The sequence below is a fragment of the Myotis nattereri genome (genome assembly GCF_964212035.1).
Source record: "Myotis nattereri genome assembly, chromosome: 4".
Taxonomy (NCBI): domain Eukaryota; kingdom Metazoa; phylum Chordata; class Mammalia; order Chiroptera; family Vespertilionidae; genus Myotis; species Myotis nattereri.
Genome location: NC_138079.1, coordinates 102,804,464 through 102,825,413, shown reverse-complemented (window position 1 = coordinate 102,825,413; position 20,950 = coordinate 102,804,464). Strand labels below are relative to the sequence as shown.

At 50.8% G+C, this 20,950-nt stretch overlaps 1 protein-coding gene across 4 annotated transcripts in view; it reads right to left on the bottom strand.

The window, feature by feature from the left end:
• Window positions 1–20,950, bottom strand: part of LMF1 (lipase maturation factor 1) — a 114,896-nt gene that overhangs the window by 53,073 nt on the left and 40,873 nt on the right. For 3 of the 4 annotated variants that reach the window (XM_081089524.1, XM_081089527.1, XM_081089525.1), the window contains exon 3: window positions 1,781–1,929. The exons of the other annotated variant lie outside the window; for it this stretch is intronic. In XM_081089524.1, coding sequence (XP_080945650.1) covers window positions 1,781–1,792 — 12 coding nt within the window. In that variant the 5' untranslated portion in view covers window positions 1,793–1,929. The remainder of the gene's footprint in view (window positions 1–1,780; window positions 1,930–20,950) is intronic. 4 annotated transcript variants of the gene reach the window in all.

Genomic DNA, 20,950 nt, shown 5'->3' with positions numbered 1-20,950 from the left:
GTCGCAACTGGTGGTCCACGAGGTCCTAAAGGTTGGTGACCGCTGGTTTATAGAAAACCTCTGGAGCAGCGGTCGCCAGCTGGTGGTCTGGGAGGTCTGAAAGGTTGGCGACCGCTGCCCTAGACCAGCAGAAAGATGAACAGGTGGGTCCTCGAGCAAATGAAGCCTGAAACCTTGCTGGTGGCAAAAATGACACAACTGAAGCTGTCCTACTATGCAGCGTATCCTGAGAAGGCAGGGTTCTTTGGAAAGACAGTAACGCCGGGGAATGGAAGGCAGCAGGGAAAGAGGAAGACCGAATATGAGTAGACTGACTCCACAGACGAAGCCAGGGGTATGAGTCTATAGGAGCTGAGCAGGGCTGTTAAGGACAGGACACTGTGGCCATCAATCATTCACAGGGTCACCAGGAGTCGGAGCCGACTTGAGGGCATGAAACAACTGGTCAGGATTTGAGGGCGACGGAGCACAAAACAGATACAGGGAACGAGGGCGTCACAGAGCGACAGCCACAGTGAGGTAGAAGGGCTGCGCTGAACACAGGGTGCAGCCAAAAGTGTACCAGGAAACGGAACATCTGCTGAGAAATGGGGCAGCACATAATTTCAGAGGCCTCACCACAAAATGCTTACTAATTACACTGTGGGAAAAAGTGACACCGAGAGGACCAGCTGGGCCACTGGAGTCAGTGAGGGGACAGATGGGTGCTGCCCCAAGGAGGGGCGTGCAGGGCCCCTGGCAGGGATGCCCACCTCGGGCTGGTCAGGGCACATCGGACAGCGCAGTGTCGAGTCACAGAGCGGGGAGACCGAGGACCGTCGGGACCAGAGGGGACACAGCGAGCTGTCCCTATGGATGGAGCAGCCTGTGCTCAGGTGGGTCAGGAGCAAGCTCTCTGCCCCATCCCCCAACAATTCTGCACGTTTGTGACTGTCCCCCAAGGAAAAACTTAAAGCCAACACACACTTAGCATATCTGCAGGGCAAGGTTTCCAATGTAAGAGAATTTAGTATTTTATAATGTTTTAATAAAAAATGAAGACCTTACTTACTTAATAGAAGAGAGAGTGAAAAAGAAGGGAAAACTGCCAAATTCTCTTGCCTACAGCTGGAAGTCAGAAGGAACCACGGCGCTCCTCATTTTAAGGCTCAGATAATGTTTCTCAAAAACTTCAGGGCAACTGCTGGTGAAGTGAAAAGTGGGATATGCACTCTCAGAGGCTCTGTAGACGGTGGAAGCTAAGGAACTCTAGTTTCCAGGGTTGAGTAGGGGAGAGTAAGAGGTGAACACAGGCGAGCAGCCGGCTGAGCACAGCACAGAGAACACAAATGCCCCCAATGGCCACACTGGAGTAAAGAGAACAGCTGAACCCCCTTCCACCCCCCAAATCCATGAGCATGGCGTCCAAAAGCTAAGAATGCCAGGCAGAGACAGAGGGAAGCCAGCGTGGCTGTCTCCGGTTGAGGATTCAGGTGACCTGGTGCCCTTCTGACTGATTTAAAGTGATGGGAAATGTTTCGGACGTTCCAGGGAACTCGGGAAGGCTGGTGAGAAAGAAGCACTGAGAAGCCATACCCGAGTCTGTGAAACGGACTGAGCGCGGTTGTTGTGCACAGAAAGCGGTCGTGTGAAGGACCAGGGAAGCCAATGGAGTTTCCGGGGCTCAGTGATAGGCACTGGACATCACAGAAAGAGGGAGAAGGGGCCCAGCTGGCCACGCCCGACCGACTGGAGGACAGTACATTTCCCCCCAAATATTACAAATAAGGGTTCTACTTACTGCTCCGAGCATGATTCTGAAAATCAGCCACCGAAAGCCCCACAGAACGATCCGGGACGTGGGGGTCTTCCTGGGCAGTCGAGACAGAGTCCAAAGAGGGCACAGGAAAATCCCCAGGAACCCTGTTTCCAGAAGCTGGGACTCCCATCCTGACGGTGACAGTAAGAACAAAGGGCCATGTTAGCCACAGGGGAACATGCTCTACAGAAACAGTCCCACCCAATTGTCTAACCGAACAGTCCTGAACACAGGGTGGATGGATGACCGAGAAGCACGTGCCAGCCCACAGCCAAGAAGCACCTCGGTGGCAGCTTGTGGCCTGTGCCCCAGCGCCCGAGCCAAGCCCCTGCATTCAGACCACTGCCTCCTGTCCTCAGGGCACTGCAAATGCGACACGGCCTCATGCTGAGCACACACTGCCAACGGGGGCTGGAGAGGCCTCTTCCATTCATAGGCTTGCATTTGCAGTCATGACTGGATGCATTCTTCCCCGAGGAGCATTCACGAGGATGGACAATGTGCACCGAGGAGGCCAGAGACCTGCAAAGCTGACTCAGGTCCCTGTCTGCCCAGGTGAGGGAGGAAGTCACAGGGAGACACAGGATAAGTACACGTAACATGGCCCTTGTCTGCCCCAGGTGAGGGAGAAAGCCAGGGGAGTCACAAGACAGGTGGAAGTGACATAGTCCCATCTGGCCCAGGTGAGGGAGAAAGCCAGGGGAGTCACAGGTACAGGTGACATGGCCCCTGTCTGCCCCAGGTGAGGGAGTAAGTTCCAGGGAGACATGAGACAGGTATAGATGACATAGCGCCTGTCTGCCCCAGGTGAGACAGAAAGTCAAAGGAAGCCATGGGACAGATATAGGTGACAGCCTCTGTCTGCCCCAGGTGAGGGAAGAAGCCACAGGGAGTCAGAGATGCAGGTGACGTGGCCCTCATCTGTCCCAGGCGAGGAAGGAAGCCAGAGACACAGGATAGGTACAGATGACATGGCCTCCTCCTGCACTAGGTGGGGATGTCATAAGGAGACACAGGACAAGTAAGGTGACACAGCCCGTCTTCCCCAAGTGAGGGAAGAAGCCAGAGAGAGTCACAGGCACAGGTAACATGGCCCCAGTCTGCCCCAGGTGAGGGAGGAAGTCAGGGGAGAAGCAGGGGCAGGTGATGGTGGCTCCAGATGAAACTGCCTCGCGTCAGCCCCACGTGGGCTCAGTCCGTCATGGCAGCAGCTGTACAGGTTCGATGTGAGGGGTGCTAGCTAATCCTTCCTGCTGGGGCCCCATGTGAGACATGCGGGTGAGTGTAGTGCACCCGAAAGCGCGTTCTCGCAGAGGAGATGGCATTCCAAGTCCTAACAACTCACTGAGTTGGTCCCACTGTGCAAACAGCTGCTCAGTGTCACCCAACCCAGAACAGCTTTAGGCGGCTGTAAACCGGGCTCTTCAAAAGGAACATGCACTGCTTTTTGCATATTGCACAAGTTCCTGTTAATAAAATATTATGCTGCATTACATACTCTGTACATATTCTGTGGTTCCATTTATAGAAGGTTCTAGAATGAGGAAAACTGATGCAGGTGAAAGAAATTGGAACACAGCTGCCTGGAGAGGCGGGCCGGGGGACATGGGGTCTGCGCCTGTCAGGGAGTGTGCTCCCCGAGACTCACCAGAGGAACCTTAGGGCCTGAGCATCATTTCTGCCTCAGACACAAACCTATACGAATCCTGTACCCTAGTTCTAGGGCTGATGGACAGGTCTTCGGCCTGAAACTTGTTTTGAGGGGCACTGAATATTGAATGGAGCAATGAACAGACATGTGACGAAGCCAGCAGAGCGAGAAAGCGCCGAGTCCAGGCGGGGAGCGCATAGGTTTCACTGTGCAGCTGTTCGACACTCTCTGGAGTTTGGAATTTTCGTTAGATGCGGGGTGGCAGGATTCCACTTACTCTCACGTGTTCTTTTGAGAGAGCAGGTCTTTTGCAGCAATGCAGTGCCTGCGTGCGGCATGCCTGACACAGGCTGACAGTGACTGTCACCGCCCAGAGGGGCAGGTGGTCGCCTGGATGCGCAGCTGGTGTCAGTGGGCCCATGTGCCCGCTGCTAGGGTCTCTGGGGAGATGATTCCAGAAGCAGAAAGAAGCCTGAACAGTGCTGGGGGCCAAGGCAAGGTGGGCAGGCGGAGCACAGCACCACCGGCCGTGGTGGGTCCTATAGCACCGCTGCCAGCTGATAGAGAGAAAAGCTGAGCCGCAGGGCGCTCTGGCCAAGGCCAGGAAGGGGAGACTGATGCATGGGATGCCCATATGGCCCAGTCCCGCCCCTCCGGGGCCCCCTGCACTGCACCCAGCATTGGACACACACAGTGGCTTCCCTCAGAGGTTCAAGAGGGGAAAGTGCAGAAAGTGTCTACACTAGTTTTATGAGATTTCAGACACAGAGCAATTGCTTATTTTGGTTTTAGAAAACCTTTGCATTACAACTTGCTTCACACTCCCCTTCTCTTAGCCAGGAAAAAAAAACGAACTTTGTTACATATGCCAATTTCTATAATTTTATCTCAAGATAATTTTCTTTAAACTTGAACTTCTTTCACTTGGGGTGCATTTGTAATACATGTGATTGGATGAGCAAAGGATACGCAGCACGTGGAAGTGGCGACAGTCACGGCTCGGAGTTGCTTATTTACGGACATGCCCTCTTTTTGAGAAAACACCTCAAAGGCCCCCATTCCCTCCTCCACTTGGTGGTGAGAAGCGCGTGCCTCACACAGCCCTGTGGGCAGAGCAGGGGCTTCTGAGCAGAGAGAAAGCCAGGTTGGAACCCCCCACCCCCCAGGATACCTAGAAGAGCTGATGCACCACCCCAAGTGTGAGGTCCTCACTCCCCTCCACAGTGCAAAGCCTGCCTCGCTCGCGCTCCTGCAAACCCTGAGAGCCCACGTGGGTGAGCAGAGCCTTCCCTGGGTGCGGGCCTGCCTTCTCTAATTGTCACCTCACTTTGCACAGATGTAATGAACTGAATTTTAATATGCTGTTTGAGTGACACCAATCAAAGTGATATGCAAATGGCAGAGCCCAGAGACCGTCTAAGTGCCAGGAAGCAGGTGACAGGGTAGGCAAGGGATGGGACACGCTGTCACCTTAGGGATGTGCGTGTACTAGCAGAGGGCCACCTACTGAAGCGTGCCTCACCCTGCTGGGGTGCCTGGGAGAGTGGACACCCAGAAGCCAAGGCGTGCAGCTTCCTACTGCAGGACCCCTCTGCTCCCACCTGCCCCCCCCTCACTGGAGCTGGCCACCGGCTCCCCGGCCATCAGCACTCCCTGATACGGCTGGGGAGGAAAGGGTCGCCTGCAGACCCACCTGCTTCTGCTTTCTTTGCTTGGATCTAGTCGAATTTCAGCAGCTGTGCTGCCTGCACAAGGAACACCATTGTTCTCCGCGTCAGTGTGGTGGGGAGGCGTCCTCAGAAAAACAAATGCCCAGAGCGCTGCCGTGGCGGCTTCCTGTGGCGGAGAGGCTGTCCGTGCGCCTGCGGATGGCCCCGCACACAGCACATGGCTGAGACGTGCTCACGACTGTCCACAGGCTCCACTAGGTGCTTCTCACTCAGTGTACGCGCCGTTTAGCCTGTGCTCAGTCTTTGGGGGAGAGGGGAGCATATTTGGCCCGTTCACTTGGCAACACAATTATGGTGGCCCTGGAAGGTTCTGTTCCATTGGATGTATTGGGGTGATGGTCCTGCCAGGGGCTTTTGTGGTGACGGTTAGCAAATGCCCATAAGGAAGCCATGAGCTGCACCTGCCTGTTTCTGGAACTTCCACCTCTACGGCTGCTGGCTCATTTTGAATAACACAACCAGCCCTCAACCAGCCACGTTTGGAAAATGTCCACATAAAACTGAAGGGAAAACACCTCCAGTTGTGGGCCTGAGGAACTGGTGCGCCCAGCCCAGACACTGACAGACACAGTGGCCATGGGGCCACTGGGTGTGGGCCGTGCTGCATGCTCCCTTTTCCGAGGAACAGCTAACTTGCCCACTGTCTCCCAGGGACGTCCCGGACAGGCAGCAGGAGTGGGGATGAGCCAGACCAGGGTAAGCTGGGGGTTTTCCCAGCCTGGTCCTGACGGGCTAGTGAACCTTGACGTAGTGTTGACCAGAGCGCAAGGGCGGCCGTCGTCCATGGCATCCAGGTCTGAGGGCGGCCACAGCCCCTCATCTTGTGGTCTGTGGGCAGCCTGGGTGTCCTGCTAGCTGGGACCAGCCATGCCTGCGTAGACTCAAACAGTCAGAACAGCTGGATGCTCTCCTACTGGCTTGTGAGTTTAAATAAAACTCCTTGGCACGGGGCACATAACCTGTGTCTGCCAGGGCAGCTGCACGCAAAGTCTGAGGAAAGGTCCCATAAAACATGCTGAACTTGGACCCTCGGCCTCCAGGCCTAAGTCCTGACTTGTGGGGTCCCTCACTCCTCTGGCCCAGCTTGGGGCAACTGCTCTCCGATAAATCTGACGTAAAAATGGTGCCGATGTTTCTCTTCTATCTACTCAGGGCAAGTGAAGATGTTTTCTATTGAAGATCCAGAAAGTTCACCACCAAGAGGCCTGACCTGTGCGTGGCAACGTGCGCCCTGGCAGATGGGTGGGCGATGTGGCGCCTTCAGGATGAGCAGTGTGAGCGGGGCACTGCCCTGGCTCTGACCGTGCTCTGGACAGGAAGAGGTGGGGAAGCCAGCGGACACGCTCCTGCCAACAAGTGGGCCGCTGGGCTGGGGGCTCAGAGGTCGCCCAGGAGCAAAGACAAGACCCAACAGGCTGAGCCGCCGCTGGCCAAGGCGGAGGCAACGAAAACAATGCTTCGTGGGCAGAAGCTGCGGCATGGCCACTCCAGAAGGAAATACCAACTGAGGCTGCGTTACCTTCCCTGAAACTATGACAGTTACTTAGGAAGAGTGATTAAATTTTGCACATATGGATCCTTCAGAAATGACAGCCACCATCCATGTTAGAAGTAGGAACCCATTAGCTTCACGTTAAAATCGGGGAAAATGGAGAAAAGCGCTTCCCTCCTGACGGGCTGTCACTCCTGTGCTGAGCCCCCGCCCTTGGCCGCCGGGGGCTCCTAATGATGCCCTGGAGACCACGCGAGCTCTTAAAAGTTATTTCCTTAATCTTTATGGGCTGCATGCTAGGATGGAAAGTTCCAGAGTGGCATACCAGATCTTGTCTGCAGTCACTGACATGGCAATGAGTTTCGGGGACAGGAAAGCACCCCTGATGCAGATGAGGTGACCCTGTCTTCCCTACACAGAGGTGGCACCTTGCTCTGTCACACAGCACCAGCTTCTGCAGAAGGGCAGAGCCTGCTGGAAGGGGAGGGAGGCTCTGGGAGCCGACGCACGAGATGGGGAATGCAGGTCAGTGGGTGGGGCACAAGCGAAGGAGCACTGTCTTTGGCCCCCTCTGTGATGGCGGATGGTTCTAGGTTCTGCTCACCCCCTCATGCTGGCCTCACCGCACACAGTGAGGTTCGAAGGACTGGCAATGGCTCCTGGGGAGGTTTGGGCAAGGGGAGCAGGCAGAGCTTGGTCAGCAAAATGGTGGGATGAGGCGGGCAGCTCAGACTTCACGCACGGCGACACGGGGTGCTGTTCACTCCAATCCCTGGTCCTCCCTCTGACTGCGAACTGCAGACAGTGGGAGCCTCTGCAGACCCTAAGCACAGAGGGCCACCTGGGTCTGCCCAAGATGTAGGGCCTGGCCACCCAGGCTGTGCCATGATGAGGGAGGCAGGCACTGGCCCCAAGTCCCAGGGGATGTTTTGACCTTGTCTGTGGTCATGAACACATAAGGGCCCTGCTTCTCTGTGTGTCTCTGACTCCGGGGAAAGTAACTTCTGTGATAATGCAGCAGAAAGCTCCCTTCAAAGATGTGGGCTCTCATCTCGGCCTTGGGAGGTCTTGCAGGCTCTGAGCAGCACACAGAGTCATGGTCGGTTGAGGGAGGAGCCTTTCTTCTCAGCTGGCCCAGGGTTCAGGCTGTGCCTTCACAAATCCTACCACTCCAAGCTGTTTCTGCTTGTGTGCTCCCAAGACATGACCATTCCTCCAAACCAAATTTCAGAGTTTTTATCACTGTCACTCAACATGCGTGACTGCAGTGCCACTTAAGGAAAGTTGCATTTTGCAAGTGGAGTGGTGGTCAAGCGTGGAGGCCCTGCTACACAGAAGCACCGCAGAGGATCAGGCCCGGAGTGCACTGTGGTGGGGGGCCAGCTGGAGCCCCAACTCCATGGGTATGCAGCCTTGGATAAGTGAGGAAAGGACAGTTCTGCTGCAGTGTGTCTCCCTGTGAGCCGGGCCTGGGGTGGCTGGGACTGCACAGCAGCCGGAAGCAGAGGGAGGTCCCTCATCCTGTCCGTGAACCAGTTCGCCTGCCAGGCGTTCACCCAGACGGGACCTGGAAGAGCTGCTGACCGCCCAGTTACTGCTGCAAATACCACTGTTGCGAGGGGCGCACTCCGCCAGCCGATCGGCTAAAACATTTCCCTCTTTCACTGAGACAAAATATAACTCAAGATCAGGTTAAAAAAGCCCACAAGGGAGGCTAAGACAAAATTTGAAAGCGTTTAAAAATAGCATCCCGTGAGCAAGTGCCTGTCTAGCAAGTCATGGGGAAGATGCATTTGTCTTTTCTTGACCTGAACAAGGCCACCCAGCAACCTGCCCAGCCTATCCAGCAAGGCCAGGAATCTATATTCGGACGGCTCACATAGTTCCCTCCATCTTACATTCCCCTCAACACACTCACCATGGCAACCAGCCACAGCCGAGAGGCACCACACATGTGCCTATAGGGAGGGCGCCGTTTACAGGGCTTTGCCCAGGCCCACTCACCCCTCTGGCTGTCAGAGTGACGTGGCAGAGCACTCCTGCCTGAGGAGGACAGGCGAGGGCCATCCTTTATCCTCAGGGGCCAGGGAGGTGCTGACGTCGGCTCCCCTCCAGAGACGAGGCCCTACTCCTGCCCACCTCCCAGCCTGGGCCCCACTCACTCCTGCTGCGCCTGGTCTGGAGCCTCCTATGTCCCCACTTGGTCCACAGGACCCCCTTAGAATAGGGTCTGCCCAGGAATCTCTAGAACCAGCCTGAGCTGGGCAAGCAGCCAGCCACAGAGGACTTCACATTTCAGCCAGGGGTCAGATCGTAAATGAGAACGCATTTTCTAGCAAGGTATTTTTGAAAGAGCAGGTTAAAGGTTTCACGCTTTAAATAAAATCATTTTAAATTGCATGCTCCGAACTATGAGGCGTTTAACAAATTGTTAATATATGTTTTGAGGATGTCCTCGGGCACTGCAGGGAACAGGAAGCGACCCGTGCAACCCACACGCCCACACAGTGACCCTCCGTGTCCACTGCACTTTTCATGGTGCGGGCTAATACTCGGTTGCTGTGGCAACCAGACTTCCTACCCCCAGGTGTCCCCTGTTGCTTAGATGTATGCAGGTGTCACCAGCTAGTCCCAGAACAAAATCTATAGTAATGACCTTAGCTAGCTCATTGGTTTAGATAAATATGAAAATGCTTCCTGTCAACGGAAATTAGACTTAGCAACGGATTTTTTAGGATTAATATATTCCAAATATTTAACATTTATCAGGCTGAAGGGTGCAGCACATTACCATTTCTTTGTCTTTTGTTTCTTGTGCATAAAAATTAGCCAAAGCTTGCCTCAGAGTGCCTTGTCGGAATGCAATGATGTGACGGTCAGTTCTGCCCACAGGGCTGACAGCGGGAACGTTCTGGCTCTGTCTGTGCTGTCCAGCGTCCACTGACCACACGGAGGCTGCTGAGTCTTAAACTCAGCTTGAGGGGGACAGGGCAGGCCTGGCCCTCCTCTAGGTCATCCCCGGAGGCATGGCTGCTCAGAGGCACTGTGTCCACAGGCCCTGGGTGGAGCGGGCCAGTCTATTCCAGCACGGCAGCTGGGAGCTCCTGCCCCATGCCCAGAGGGCTCTTGTGCCCACAGAAATGGGCACTGGGGGCAGAGAGCTAAGTTGGGCCTGGGCTTCCAGCAAAGGAGAAGATCCTAGGGCAGAGCAGATACCAGGTGGACGAGGCAGGCAGTGGTCACACAGTCAGTGTCACCCTCATTCCTCACCCCACATTTGAGTGGGCAGTCACCCCCCAGGGCCCAGTGCCTGTGGGTTTCACCCTCACCCCACATCTTAGTGGACTGTCAGCATGAAAGACCCTGGTGACCACAGAAGGGGCTACCCTCACTCACATCTTAGTGGGCTGTCAGCATACAGGGCCCCATGTCCCGAGAAGTGGGTGTCACCCTCACCCCACATAGTCTTGGAGGATGACCTGTTTCCCCTCACAGCTTCTCCCACACACTTAGGGAACCTGGTTTCCGGGCATCCTCCATGTTGTGGACGGGCACACCCTTGTCACATGAGAGGGTGGGGCCTGGCTTATGGGAGAGGCCACATATCCAGTTAATACATGAACACACATATTTGTAAGAAATAATGGGGAGGGTCACTTCACCAGTAAAGTAGGAGTCAGACACTTCCACCTGGCACGTGCATAGGTCAGAGGTCAGGGTGGTCCTCTAGCCTCTGGCCCACATAGACAATGTCTCCTCTGGGGGTCAGCGCAGTGGATAAACCAGCATTCTTCTTCTCTCCCCACACATCTGTTTATCCACATGCTCTAATTAGTGGACGCACCTTGCTGATCGACCTCACACCCCTTTGAAAGTGAGCTGTCTCTGGCCCTCCAGCAAGGCCAGTGATAACAGGCAGCTCTTGGGCCCAGAGGCTGGGATGGTGGCTGAAGGGCAGCCCACCCCACAGACCCACTCTGGGCAGTGTGTGCACCCCGCGGGGACAGGGAAGAGAGGGCCGAGCATCTTAGCCACAAAAACCAGGACCTGGTGGGCACTTCTGAGTTATAATCTTGCTCGGAGGTCCCTTTCAAAGGAGCCCTGGGTGGTGGTTCAGCGACTTGGGGAGGGGCAGTGACATCCTCAGGCATCTAGAAGGATCAGGTTTCAGCTAAGTGAGCTGACAAGAATTAACACAGGAAACGAGCACGTGAGGGACCACAGACCTGCGGGGAAAGGATGAAGCTGACCAGTGCCTGCCTTGTCCTCCTGCTATCTGCTCTGCCCTGGAACCTTCTCCTTTGCTGGAAGCCCAGGCCCACCTTAAGTTTCTGCCCTCGGTGCCCAGCCCTATGGCCCTTTGTCAAGTGTCTGGTCAGATGCCACTTTCTCAGGGAGGCCTTTCCTGAATGTAGTATCTATAACAAGGCCTCAGTCCATCCTGGCACTGCCTACCTAACTATACTTTCACCACTCCACATACTTCATATCTCACTATGCCCATTCTCCATTCATGCAGCACCTACCATACAAGCTCCAGACAGACAAGGTGAAGCACCTATAATAAGCATAACCAAGGACGTAAAGGAAAATATGCTCATAAGGCATTAACAGATGGGAATACTCAGCAGAGACAGAACTAAATAAAAATAAAGTATCTGAAAGTAAAATTTTACTAAATGAGCTTAATAGCAGAATAGAGGACAGAGAATAAAAGGTAGTGAATATAAAGATAGTTCAACGGAAGTTATTCAATCTGAAGAACAGAGCCTAAAAAGAAAAGAATAACAAAAGAACAGACCCTCAGGAACTGGTGAAACATCATCAAAAGGTCTGATATACATGCAACTGGAATCCTAGAAGGAGACAACAGAGACATGCAGAACAAAAATGTTAACATAAATTACAGATTCAAACACCACAGAGAATCAGAAGCAGGATAATATCCAGCCCCCAGTCTCCCCAAATGCCACATGTAGGCACATTATAGTTAAACCGCTGTAAGCCAGAACAGGGTGAGCCCACTGCTCCCTGACTCTGCCCGCAAATCCATGGCTGGGAACATGAAGGAGGAGGAGCATTGAAGAGACTAGAAGGGCACATCCGTCAAGTGTGTTGTATCTTTACGTGGACAAACCAGCTGTAGAAAGGCATTTATTCACGAGACAACTGGCAACACTGGAACACTCACTAAATATCTGATATAATTCACCCTAATTTTTTTAATTAAAATTTTTTCAGCAATCAATGAATGCATAAATAAGTGGTATAACAAATCAATGTTTTTTTCCCTATCAAATCAATAAATAAAATTAAAAATTTATTTTTCAATTATAGTTGATATATTATATTCGGTTCAGGTATAAAAATTCATGCTAGTTTTTTAGGTGTGATAATGGTACTATAGTTACATGGTTTTCAAAGACCCAATCTCTTAGAGGTCTATAATGAAGTATTTGTAAATAAGTAACAGGATGCCTGGGTTTACTTTAAACAACAGAGCAGAGGGAAGGTCGGGAAATAAAAGATAGGCATGTGCTAGAGAACTGACAGTCTGAGATGATACATGGAGGCGCACGATGCCATTCCCTTTACTTTTGCATTTGTTTGAAAATTTTCGTAATCAAAAGTTAAAGAAAAATAAACAAGCAGGAAACTCTCCCATCTTCTGCCTGGGATGTTTAAAACTGACCATTGGAATTCTCATGAACTGTAACAAATTGTGAAATGCAACTTTTTAAAGTGCCATTTGTTCTAGAAGCCAAACTTATAGTGAGTATGGAAATAAGTCTTTAGAACAGCTGAAAGCCAGCATATCTAGGAGCTGGGATGCCGCTGCCTATAGTGGTGAGTCTAATCAAACTATTCAGGTCTCACTCTAAAAACAATTAAAAATGTTTTTCTAAAACAACACAGGGGATCTATTTGCAGTTCCTGATTTCCCCGAACAGATTAAGAATTAGAGACTGAAATGGGACTGAGAGGATCTTCTCTGTGTTCTGATTTGGAGTCACCATTTCCAGCCTGCAGCGGCTTGCATCCCCGGACCTCTGCCTGGGACCACTGCCCTGAAGTGCAGCCCTCAAAGAGAGCAGGGCATTATGTGGGGCCCGAGGGAAGAGAGGCAGGGATCCTGGGTCCTGTGCATGGCCACATTCTCTGAGAAAACTGTAGGATTTGCTCTAGATCAGTGTTCACATAAGAAAGAGGGAACGGGGGAGAAACCAAGATGGCGGCATAATTGCTGCCTCGCACAACCACTTCGAAAATACAACTAAAAGACAAAACGAACATCATCCAGAACCACAGGAAGGCTGGCTGAGTGCAAATTCTACAACTAGAAGGGAAGAGAAAAGGACACTGAGACTCAGAGGAGGTGCGGAAGTAAAGTGCAGAGGTACGGAGGCACACACGGAAAGGGCTGGCAACTGAGGACAAGGTTGTCTTTTTCAATCGGGAGGGAGTCACAGATCCCGATTGCTCTGAACTCCAGTTCCGGGCGAGGCTCTGGGGACCCAGACTCATACCGGGAGAAACTGGACTGTCTGGCATTGGGCGGAACTCGAGGGCAGCTTTCTCTCAGAGGTGCTTGCAGCAATTACCGCCAGACACTGAGACCCGGGGCCTCTTAGGGTAGGACTGAGGATCAGCCATAGCTGTTTGCTCTGCCCTGTTGATTCCCTGAGACCTCCCCCCGCAAGCTGTGCCCAGAGGCTTTTGCATGTGAATGGCCTGGCCCTTTGCAATCTAAAATTACCTAACAAACTGCACCTGGGTCAGAGACCCAGAACATCCAAAAGAAGGCACAAGGCCCCACAGGAGCTTGCATTGTTTCACAGCTGGGCCTCATCTGGGCACCTCCAAACCCCAAACAAAGAAGAGGAATCTGCAGATCTCTCTGTAGCTCCTGTTGGGTAGCCTCAGGCAGAGGCTAAATTAGCACCCCCTTAGAGATCCAAGTACCAGTGGACCCAGTGGTCAGAGTGGGACCATCCAGATTACAACTCCTCACATCCATAAGGGACACACTCAGGAAGCAGACTCAGTGAGCACCAAAGCCCCACTGAAGCAAGTCTTGCCCCATAAGGGTGTCTCCAGCACAGAAGTTCTCCCACCGTAGACACAGCTGATTCTCACAGCCAATTGGCCTGGATGTCAATTCCTCCCAGTGATACCTACAACAATCAAGGCTTAACTACAACAAGACTGTGCACAAAACCCACAAAGGGGTGCACCAAGAGTGTCCACCTCAGGTAATTGGGGAGGCTGAGCCACTGGGCCCTATAGGACACCTAGCACACAAAGCCACTCTATCAACACAGGGAAGCAGCCCAAATGCGGAGACAAAGAAACAGGTCACAAATGACAGAAATGGAGGAAAGCAAACTACTGGATATAGAGTTCAAAACCATGGTTATAAGATTTTTTAAGAATTTTCTAGAAACCGCCGATAAATTTAGTGAGACCCTCGATAAATCTAGTGAGACCCTCGAAGATATGAAAAAAGACCAACTAGAAATTAAGCATACACTGACTGAAATAAAGAATATTATACAGAGATCCAACAGCAGACCGGAGGATCACAAGAATCAAGTCAAAGATTTGAAATACGAAGAAGCAAAGAACACCCAACCAGAAAAGCAAAAAGTAAAAAGAATCCAAAAATATGAAGATAGTGTAAGGAGCCTCTGGGACAATTTCAAGCATACCAACATCTGAATTATGGGGGTGCCAGAAGAAGAGAGAGAGCAAGATATTGAAAACCTATTTGAAGAAATAATGACAGAAAACTTCCCCTACCTGGTGAAAGAAATAGACTTACAAGTCCAGGAAGCACAGAGAACTCCAAACAAAAGGAATCCAAAGAGGACCACACTAAGACACATCATAATTAAAATGCTAAGAGCAAAAGACAGAGAGAATCTTAAAAGCAGCAAGAGAAAGACAGTCAGTTACCTACAAGGGAGTACCCATAAGATTGTCAGCTGATTTCTCAACAGAAACTTTGCAGGCCAGAAGGGAGTGGCAAGAAATATTCATCACTTTGAACCTACAACCAAGATTACTTTACCCAGCGAAGCTATCATTCAGAATGGAAGGTCAGATAAAGAGCTTCACAGATAAGGAAAAGCTAAAGGAGTTCATCACCACCAAACCAGTATTATATGAAATGCTGAAACGTATCCTTTAGGAAGAGGAAGAAGAAAAAGGTAAAGATACAAATTATGAACAACAAATACACATCTATCAACAAGTGATTCTAAAAATCAAGTGAATAAATAATCTGATGAACAGAATAAACTGGTGAATATAATAGAATCAGGGGCATAGAAAGGGAATGGACTGACAATTCTCAGGGGGAAAGGGGAGTGGGGGGTGCGGGAAGAGACTGGAAAAAAATCATACACCTATGGATGAGGACTGGGGCGGGGGGGGGGGGTAAGGGCAGAGGGTGGGGTGGGAACCGGGTGGAGGGGAGTTATGGGGGGAAAAAAGAGAAACAACTTTAATAATCTGAACAATAAAGATTTAATTAAAAAAAAGAAAGAAAAAAGAAAGAGGGAACGTTCACCCTGGACGTTCTGCTCCCAAACCAGAGAGCCTCCACATGTACATGCAAAACTCCCTCACTGCTCACTCCAGCCACGGCTTCTGCTCTGTCACCGCCTAACGTGTACCTGCTGGCTACCTGCACTTCTGATACTTCCCAGCTGTTATTTCATTGGGGATTATGACTATAATTGCTCATTTGGGCACAATTAAAAAGAGAAATAAAGAAACAGAGTTGTCCACTTATTGATGATGAACCAAATGGATTTAATGGCACTAACTGTCTAGCTGGAATCCAGGTCCTGAAGCCAAGCGACTAAATGGGGAGGCAAAATTTCATCAGGGAAGGTTGCATAATAGTGTTTACTTTGAAACGCTGATCTCATTGTCTTATGTAAATGGGGGCCACTGTGACCCATTCCCTCATTCCCTCTGTCGCTGTAACAGGCAGCACTTGGACACCAATCTAAAACCTGATGATGCGTTGATGACCTTCACGTAAGTCTTGACAAAATTACACACACAGACACACAGGCGCTTACAACTGAGGAAGAACGGGCCTGGACCATTGAGAGCCCAGAAGATTCTGAGGCCTGGAGAGTTCCAGGGGACTCACAGCTATTTGGGGCAACGAGAATCAACGTTTCTGTTTCCTGTGTCACAAGCTCTGGCTGCCTTTCCTAAGGCAGATCAAACAGCTCTAACTAAGATGAAAGGAGATGTCTTGCCTTCAAAAACTACAAAACACAGCACAACATAGCGAGTAGAGGACATTAAACTCACCAGGCTGTAATGAAGCTTCAAGGGCCTAGCCAGGTCCATTACCACACTGTGAGCAGAACAGGCCGCCACATCTACCACTCCAAGTTCTACATCACACCCCAAAGTGCTCTCGGCACAAAAGAAGAAGAGATTGTTTACAAAGTATTTTGCACGTTCTACATTCCTCAGACTCACTGGCTCGCACTTCCATGCCTGTCACTGGCTTCGCTGAAGCTCAAACCTCAAGACCATCATTTCTTCTGGTTGATCAGGATCAGCCCTTCCTTACCTAATCAGCCTCCACCTCATCTCTGACCCTTCCTTGCACCCTCCGCACTCTCAGTCACCAACCATCTCCATGCCCAGCGCCTCCTGCTGGGCAGTGGTGTAGAGAACAGGTCAAGCCTGGGACTGGCTGGAGACAGATCCAGTCCCTTCTCAGAGGCTCGACACCCTGCCACCCTCTGCAGACGTCCACCCCTCCCAAATCCCCAGCATTGGCAGGTTGCCCCCTGAACCTTGCCTGCTCCTGCCTCCACAGACAGACTGTTTAGTCCCAGACCCTGGGAAAGAAGCCTTCCTACCAGGCCAAGGCATCCCTGCTCCAGCTGGACGCACCGGACCAGTGAGGCCCTCTGTCTCAGTAGGGCCCCCTTAGCGAAAGCCTTTTCCTCCCCTCCCTTTCCCTATCCAGGCTCTTAGACGCCTGCTGTCAACACCAGCTCAGCTCACATCTGTTATCTTTTATTTCATTTTATTAAAACTTACTTATTGTTATTTATTTATTTAGTTAATCTTCACCTGAGGATATATCTTTTTCATTGCTTTGCAGAGAGAGTGGAAGGGGTGAGGGGTAGAGGAAGAGGGAGAGAGAAACATTGATGTGAGAGAGACACATCAATTGGTTGCCTCCCACACACACCATGACTGGAGGTGGGGAGCGAACCCGCAACCCACGTACATGCCCTTGACTGGGAATTGAACCTGCGACCCTTTGGTGCATGGGCTGACACCTTAACCACTGAGCAACACTGGCCAGGGCAAAACTAATTTATTAATCTTTAATCATAGGCAAAAACATTCAGTGAAGATAAATTGGAACTATAGATGAGAAAGAAAACCGATCCAATCATCCAGAGATAAATATGGTTAATCTCTCTTGGCCGTGAATTTCAGAAGTTTTGATAGAATAGTTAAAAAAAAAAATAGAATACAGTACATACTATTTAAAACCCATTTTAACATATCATTAAAATATTTTAACATCATTAAATAGTACTGTAGTCATCAAGTTGTATGGTAACCCACAGAGAAGAGTTACAAATTTGTTTAATTAATTCTCCATTGCTGAACCTTTAAAGTATAACCATTTTCTTCTCCCATAAACATGGCGATGGAATCCTTATATCTGAGTCGTTGTGCACATTCCCAAACCTGCTGTCGGAAACCTGGAACTGGGCTGGGGACCAACAGGCATGTAACCACGTGGCCACACTGTCCTCCAGGGGGGTCGCACCAATTCAAGTGCTCCCCACGACACCTAACACATCTAATCATGATCAAACACCAGGCAGACCCAATTTGAGGCACATTCTACCAAACACCAGGTAGAATGACCAGAACTGCTCTAAACTGTCAAGGTCATGAAAAGCCAGGAAGTCTAGGAGACTGCCACAGAGCAGGGGGCAGCGTGGCTCCGGGAGGGACCTGGATGGAGAGAGCACTGGTGGGAAAGCTGGAGGGATCCAAAAAGGTCTGCTGCTCGGTCAACAGTCGTGCCAATGCTGCCACCTCGGTGTGTCCACACGGTTATGTAAGATGTGGACACTAGGGGAAGCTGGGTGAAGGCCAATGGGGGCTCCCTGTCTATCTTTGCTACTCAGTAACTGTCAAGAGCATCTTTCTCGAGTGCTGCCAACATCATTTTCCCAGGTGCGGCTGTGGCCTCGGGCAGTGCCTGGCTTGGCCTGGCCTCAGCATGAGGACACATCTAACTGCCATGAGGAGGAGGCAGCACTTATATAGGAGACACCACATACCCTGGCAACAGGGGAACAAAGCATGGCGTGGCCACCGCCAATCCTGCAGGCAGCTGCTGATGTGAGCTCTGCGGCCCGCAGTCTGGTTGTGCTCCATCATGCGTTGCCTTTGGTTGGGTTCAAGCTACTGACTGTGTATGTTTTGCTCAGAGCGTCTCCTATGTCTGGCTCAGTGCCAAGGGAGAGGATGGGCCATATTCCCAGACCTGTGGACTGCCAGCAAGGCCAAGGACATCCCCGAGGAGGGCTATGCATATCCTCTCTCAGAAACACCAGGATGCACACCGCAACTGTGCTAGCAGTTCTGGGTTCAGGAGACGTTTCACTAAAAATCAAAGGCAAGTAATCAGGTTTCTCGATTCAGTGTGTTCCCTCACCATCAAGCATAGCCTTCCAAGCTGTTGGTGGCCTCAAGAAGGTGTGATGCCCCCTTTAAGAGTGATGACGTAAGAGCCTGTGGCGGCCACTAGACTATTTGCTGTCTTGTGACACCTGCAAGTGGACTCCGAGTTCCTTGATTCCATGTGCAGACAAGCTGTGATTGAGTTCCTCCCTGTTCTACACACTATGGGGATGAAGGGGTTGGGCCAAGCCCCGGCCCCCATGGGCTGACAGTCTGGTGGGAGGAGGGGCAGGTATAGAGACGATAAACTGACATACAAGATCCATGTCAGAGGAGGCAAGCTGGAGAGCCACCAAGCGGGGCCTGGAGCTGGGCCTGGAGCTGTGCAGGTGCGGGAGGTGAAAGTGAGGAACATGTAGCTCCCAGGGGCCATGTCCGGCAGCGGGAACAGCCAGTATGGGGGCCATCAGTGGTAATGGACATCACACAAAAATTTATCACTGAATCCTGTCTGCATGTTAATCTTCTAAATGCTCCAAAGACATTCACTGAGACCAAAACCCAACGGAAAACCAGTAACACTATACTGTTAAAGGAATATTAATGTGAGACCAGCCAACGTGCCCATAATAAACACAGGGGATACTGCTTTAAGAGGGGTGTAAAATTCTTGATAAGAGGAGGACACACACATCAAGAAGAGATCTGTTCTATGCACTTAGGAACCATTAACAGTACTAAAGCTGCACCGGTATTTGTGTCTCCATTCAGTGACTCCACACAGACAAGAGCTGCTATTGTAATAGCAACAAAGCATGGCCTCCTCGTCTAAAATTTCTGTTTTAAAATATCAAAGCATTTACAAAAGAAACTGGCACACAGCTGCTACTCCAGGGCTCACTTAACAATGCCTCTCCCTGTTACTTGCGTTGGCAAAGGTCAGGCTTGCCGATGCTGTATTCCTCTTGCATCCAACAATGGGGCATTGGAGCCAGGAAGCTCCAGGGACACATGGCAGATTCTGGAGGTTCCAGGCCAGCCAGTGGCTGTGTTGGTGTCTGATGAGAGCAAAAGCCCTTCTCTGGCCTCTGGTGCTCACGGCAATTTAGGACACATGCGTGTTTACCTGGCAGGGAAGCGGCACTGGGGCAACACGAATAAAATCAGCCTGGTTGGCCTGGCCTCACATGGGCAGCTGCTAACGCGGGAGACGCGGGGAGAAGCACCACCTCACCCAGCGCGTTTAGCTGTCGTTATGTAAGTGTGACCAAGAAAAGGGCTAACTCCTGGAGGATAACCCTCTGTGTGCTCACTCTCTCACTCAACAAACAGTGAGTATCCAGTATACACCTGGCACTGATCTAGGACAGTGATGGCGAACCTTTTGAGTTCGGTGTGCCAGCATTTTGAAAAACCCTAACTTAACTCTGGTGCCGTGTCACATATAGAAATTTTTTGATATTTGCAACCATAGTAAAACAAAGACTTATGTTTTTGATATTTATATACTTAAATGCCATTTAACAAAGAAAAGTCAACCAAATAAATGAGTTTGCGTGTCACCTCTGACACGCGTGTCATAGGTTCGCCATCACTGCTCTAGGAGCTGGAGGCACAGCAGCAAATCAAGGTAGAGTCCTTGTCTTCAAACGAAAACGTATTTGAGCTGGTGGAGGCAGGCAATAAACAAATAGAACAAGTAGACACTGCATGTGGGATTTAGTTGGTGATACATGCTATGACGACAAACAGAGGCCATGAGCAAACTGGGAGAAGAGAGTTCCAGGCAGAGGGCACAGCAAGCGCCAAGGCCCTGCGTCGGGAACACACTTGATGTGGCTGAGGGATAGCAATATAAAAAATAATGTTTTAATTATTTATGAATGAAGGCAGTTTTCTGCTGTCCTCTAGAATTGATGGGCAAAATGATAGAGTATGTGGATTTCAGTTTGGGGAGGAAATGGGGAGAGCTCTCATCCATACTCAACGTGCAGATAATTTCTCTTCTCTACTCTGGTGTCCCAGTGTTTGGAGAATCCAATCTCACATAAAGATGTAGATACAAATACTAAAAAAACAAAAGTCAGGAAAAAGGAAACAGGATTAAAAATGACCCTCCCTAAGAACACTGCTCTGGAACGTGTAGGGGAAGGTGGTGGAGAGTGGCTGCGTCTCTGAGCCTCACCCAGCACAACGAGGTACCTGCCCATGAACTAATAAGGATCCCTAGGAGGGGGAGAGGGCAGATTTGTCAGTGGTACCCAATCTGACAAAGGGTAACCTGCCCCATAAGCTCCAGCTCCAGGGGCCTCGCGAGCACCCACTCCAGGCAGTAACGGAGAGCTCCCAAGCGGAAATCTCAATGGAGCAGGGAGAAGAAACATTACCTCATGGGGTTGATTCAGTAAAAGCAGTATTGGGAAAGGTCAAGCAGTTGTGCTGGTGAATCTGGAACACATTATTGAAACATGATCAGAGATGAGAAACGAAGCAAACCAAAAAAGGAGAGGCGACTATTAACTCCAAGAAAAACACAGAGTTATTAGGAAAAAAAATTACACTTCATTATTGGCTTAGCAGTCAAA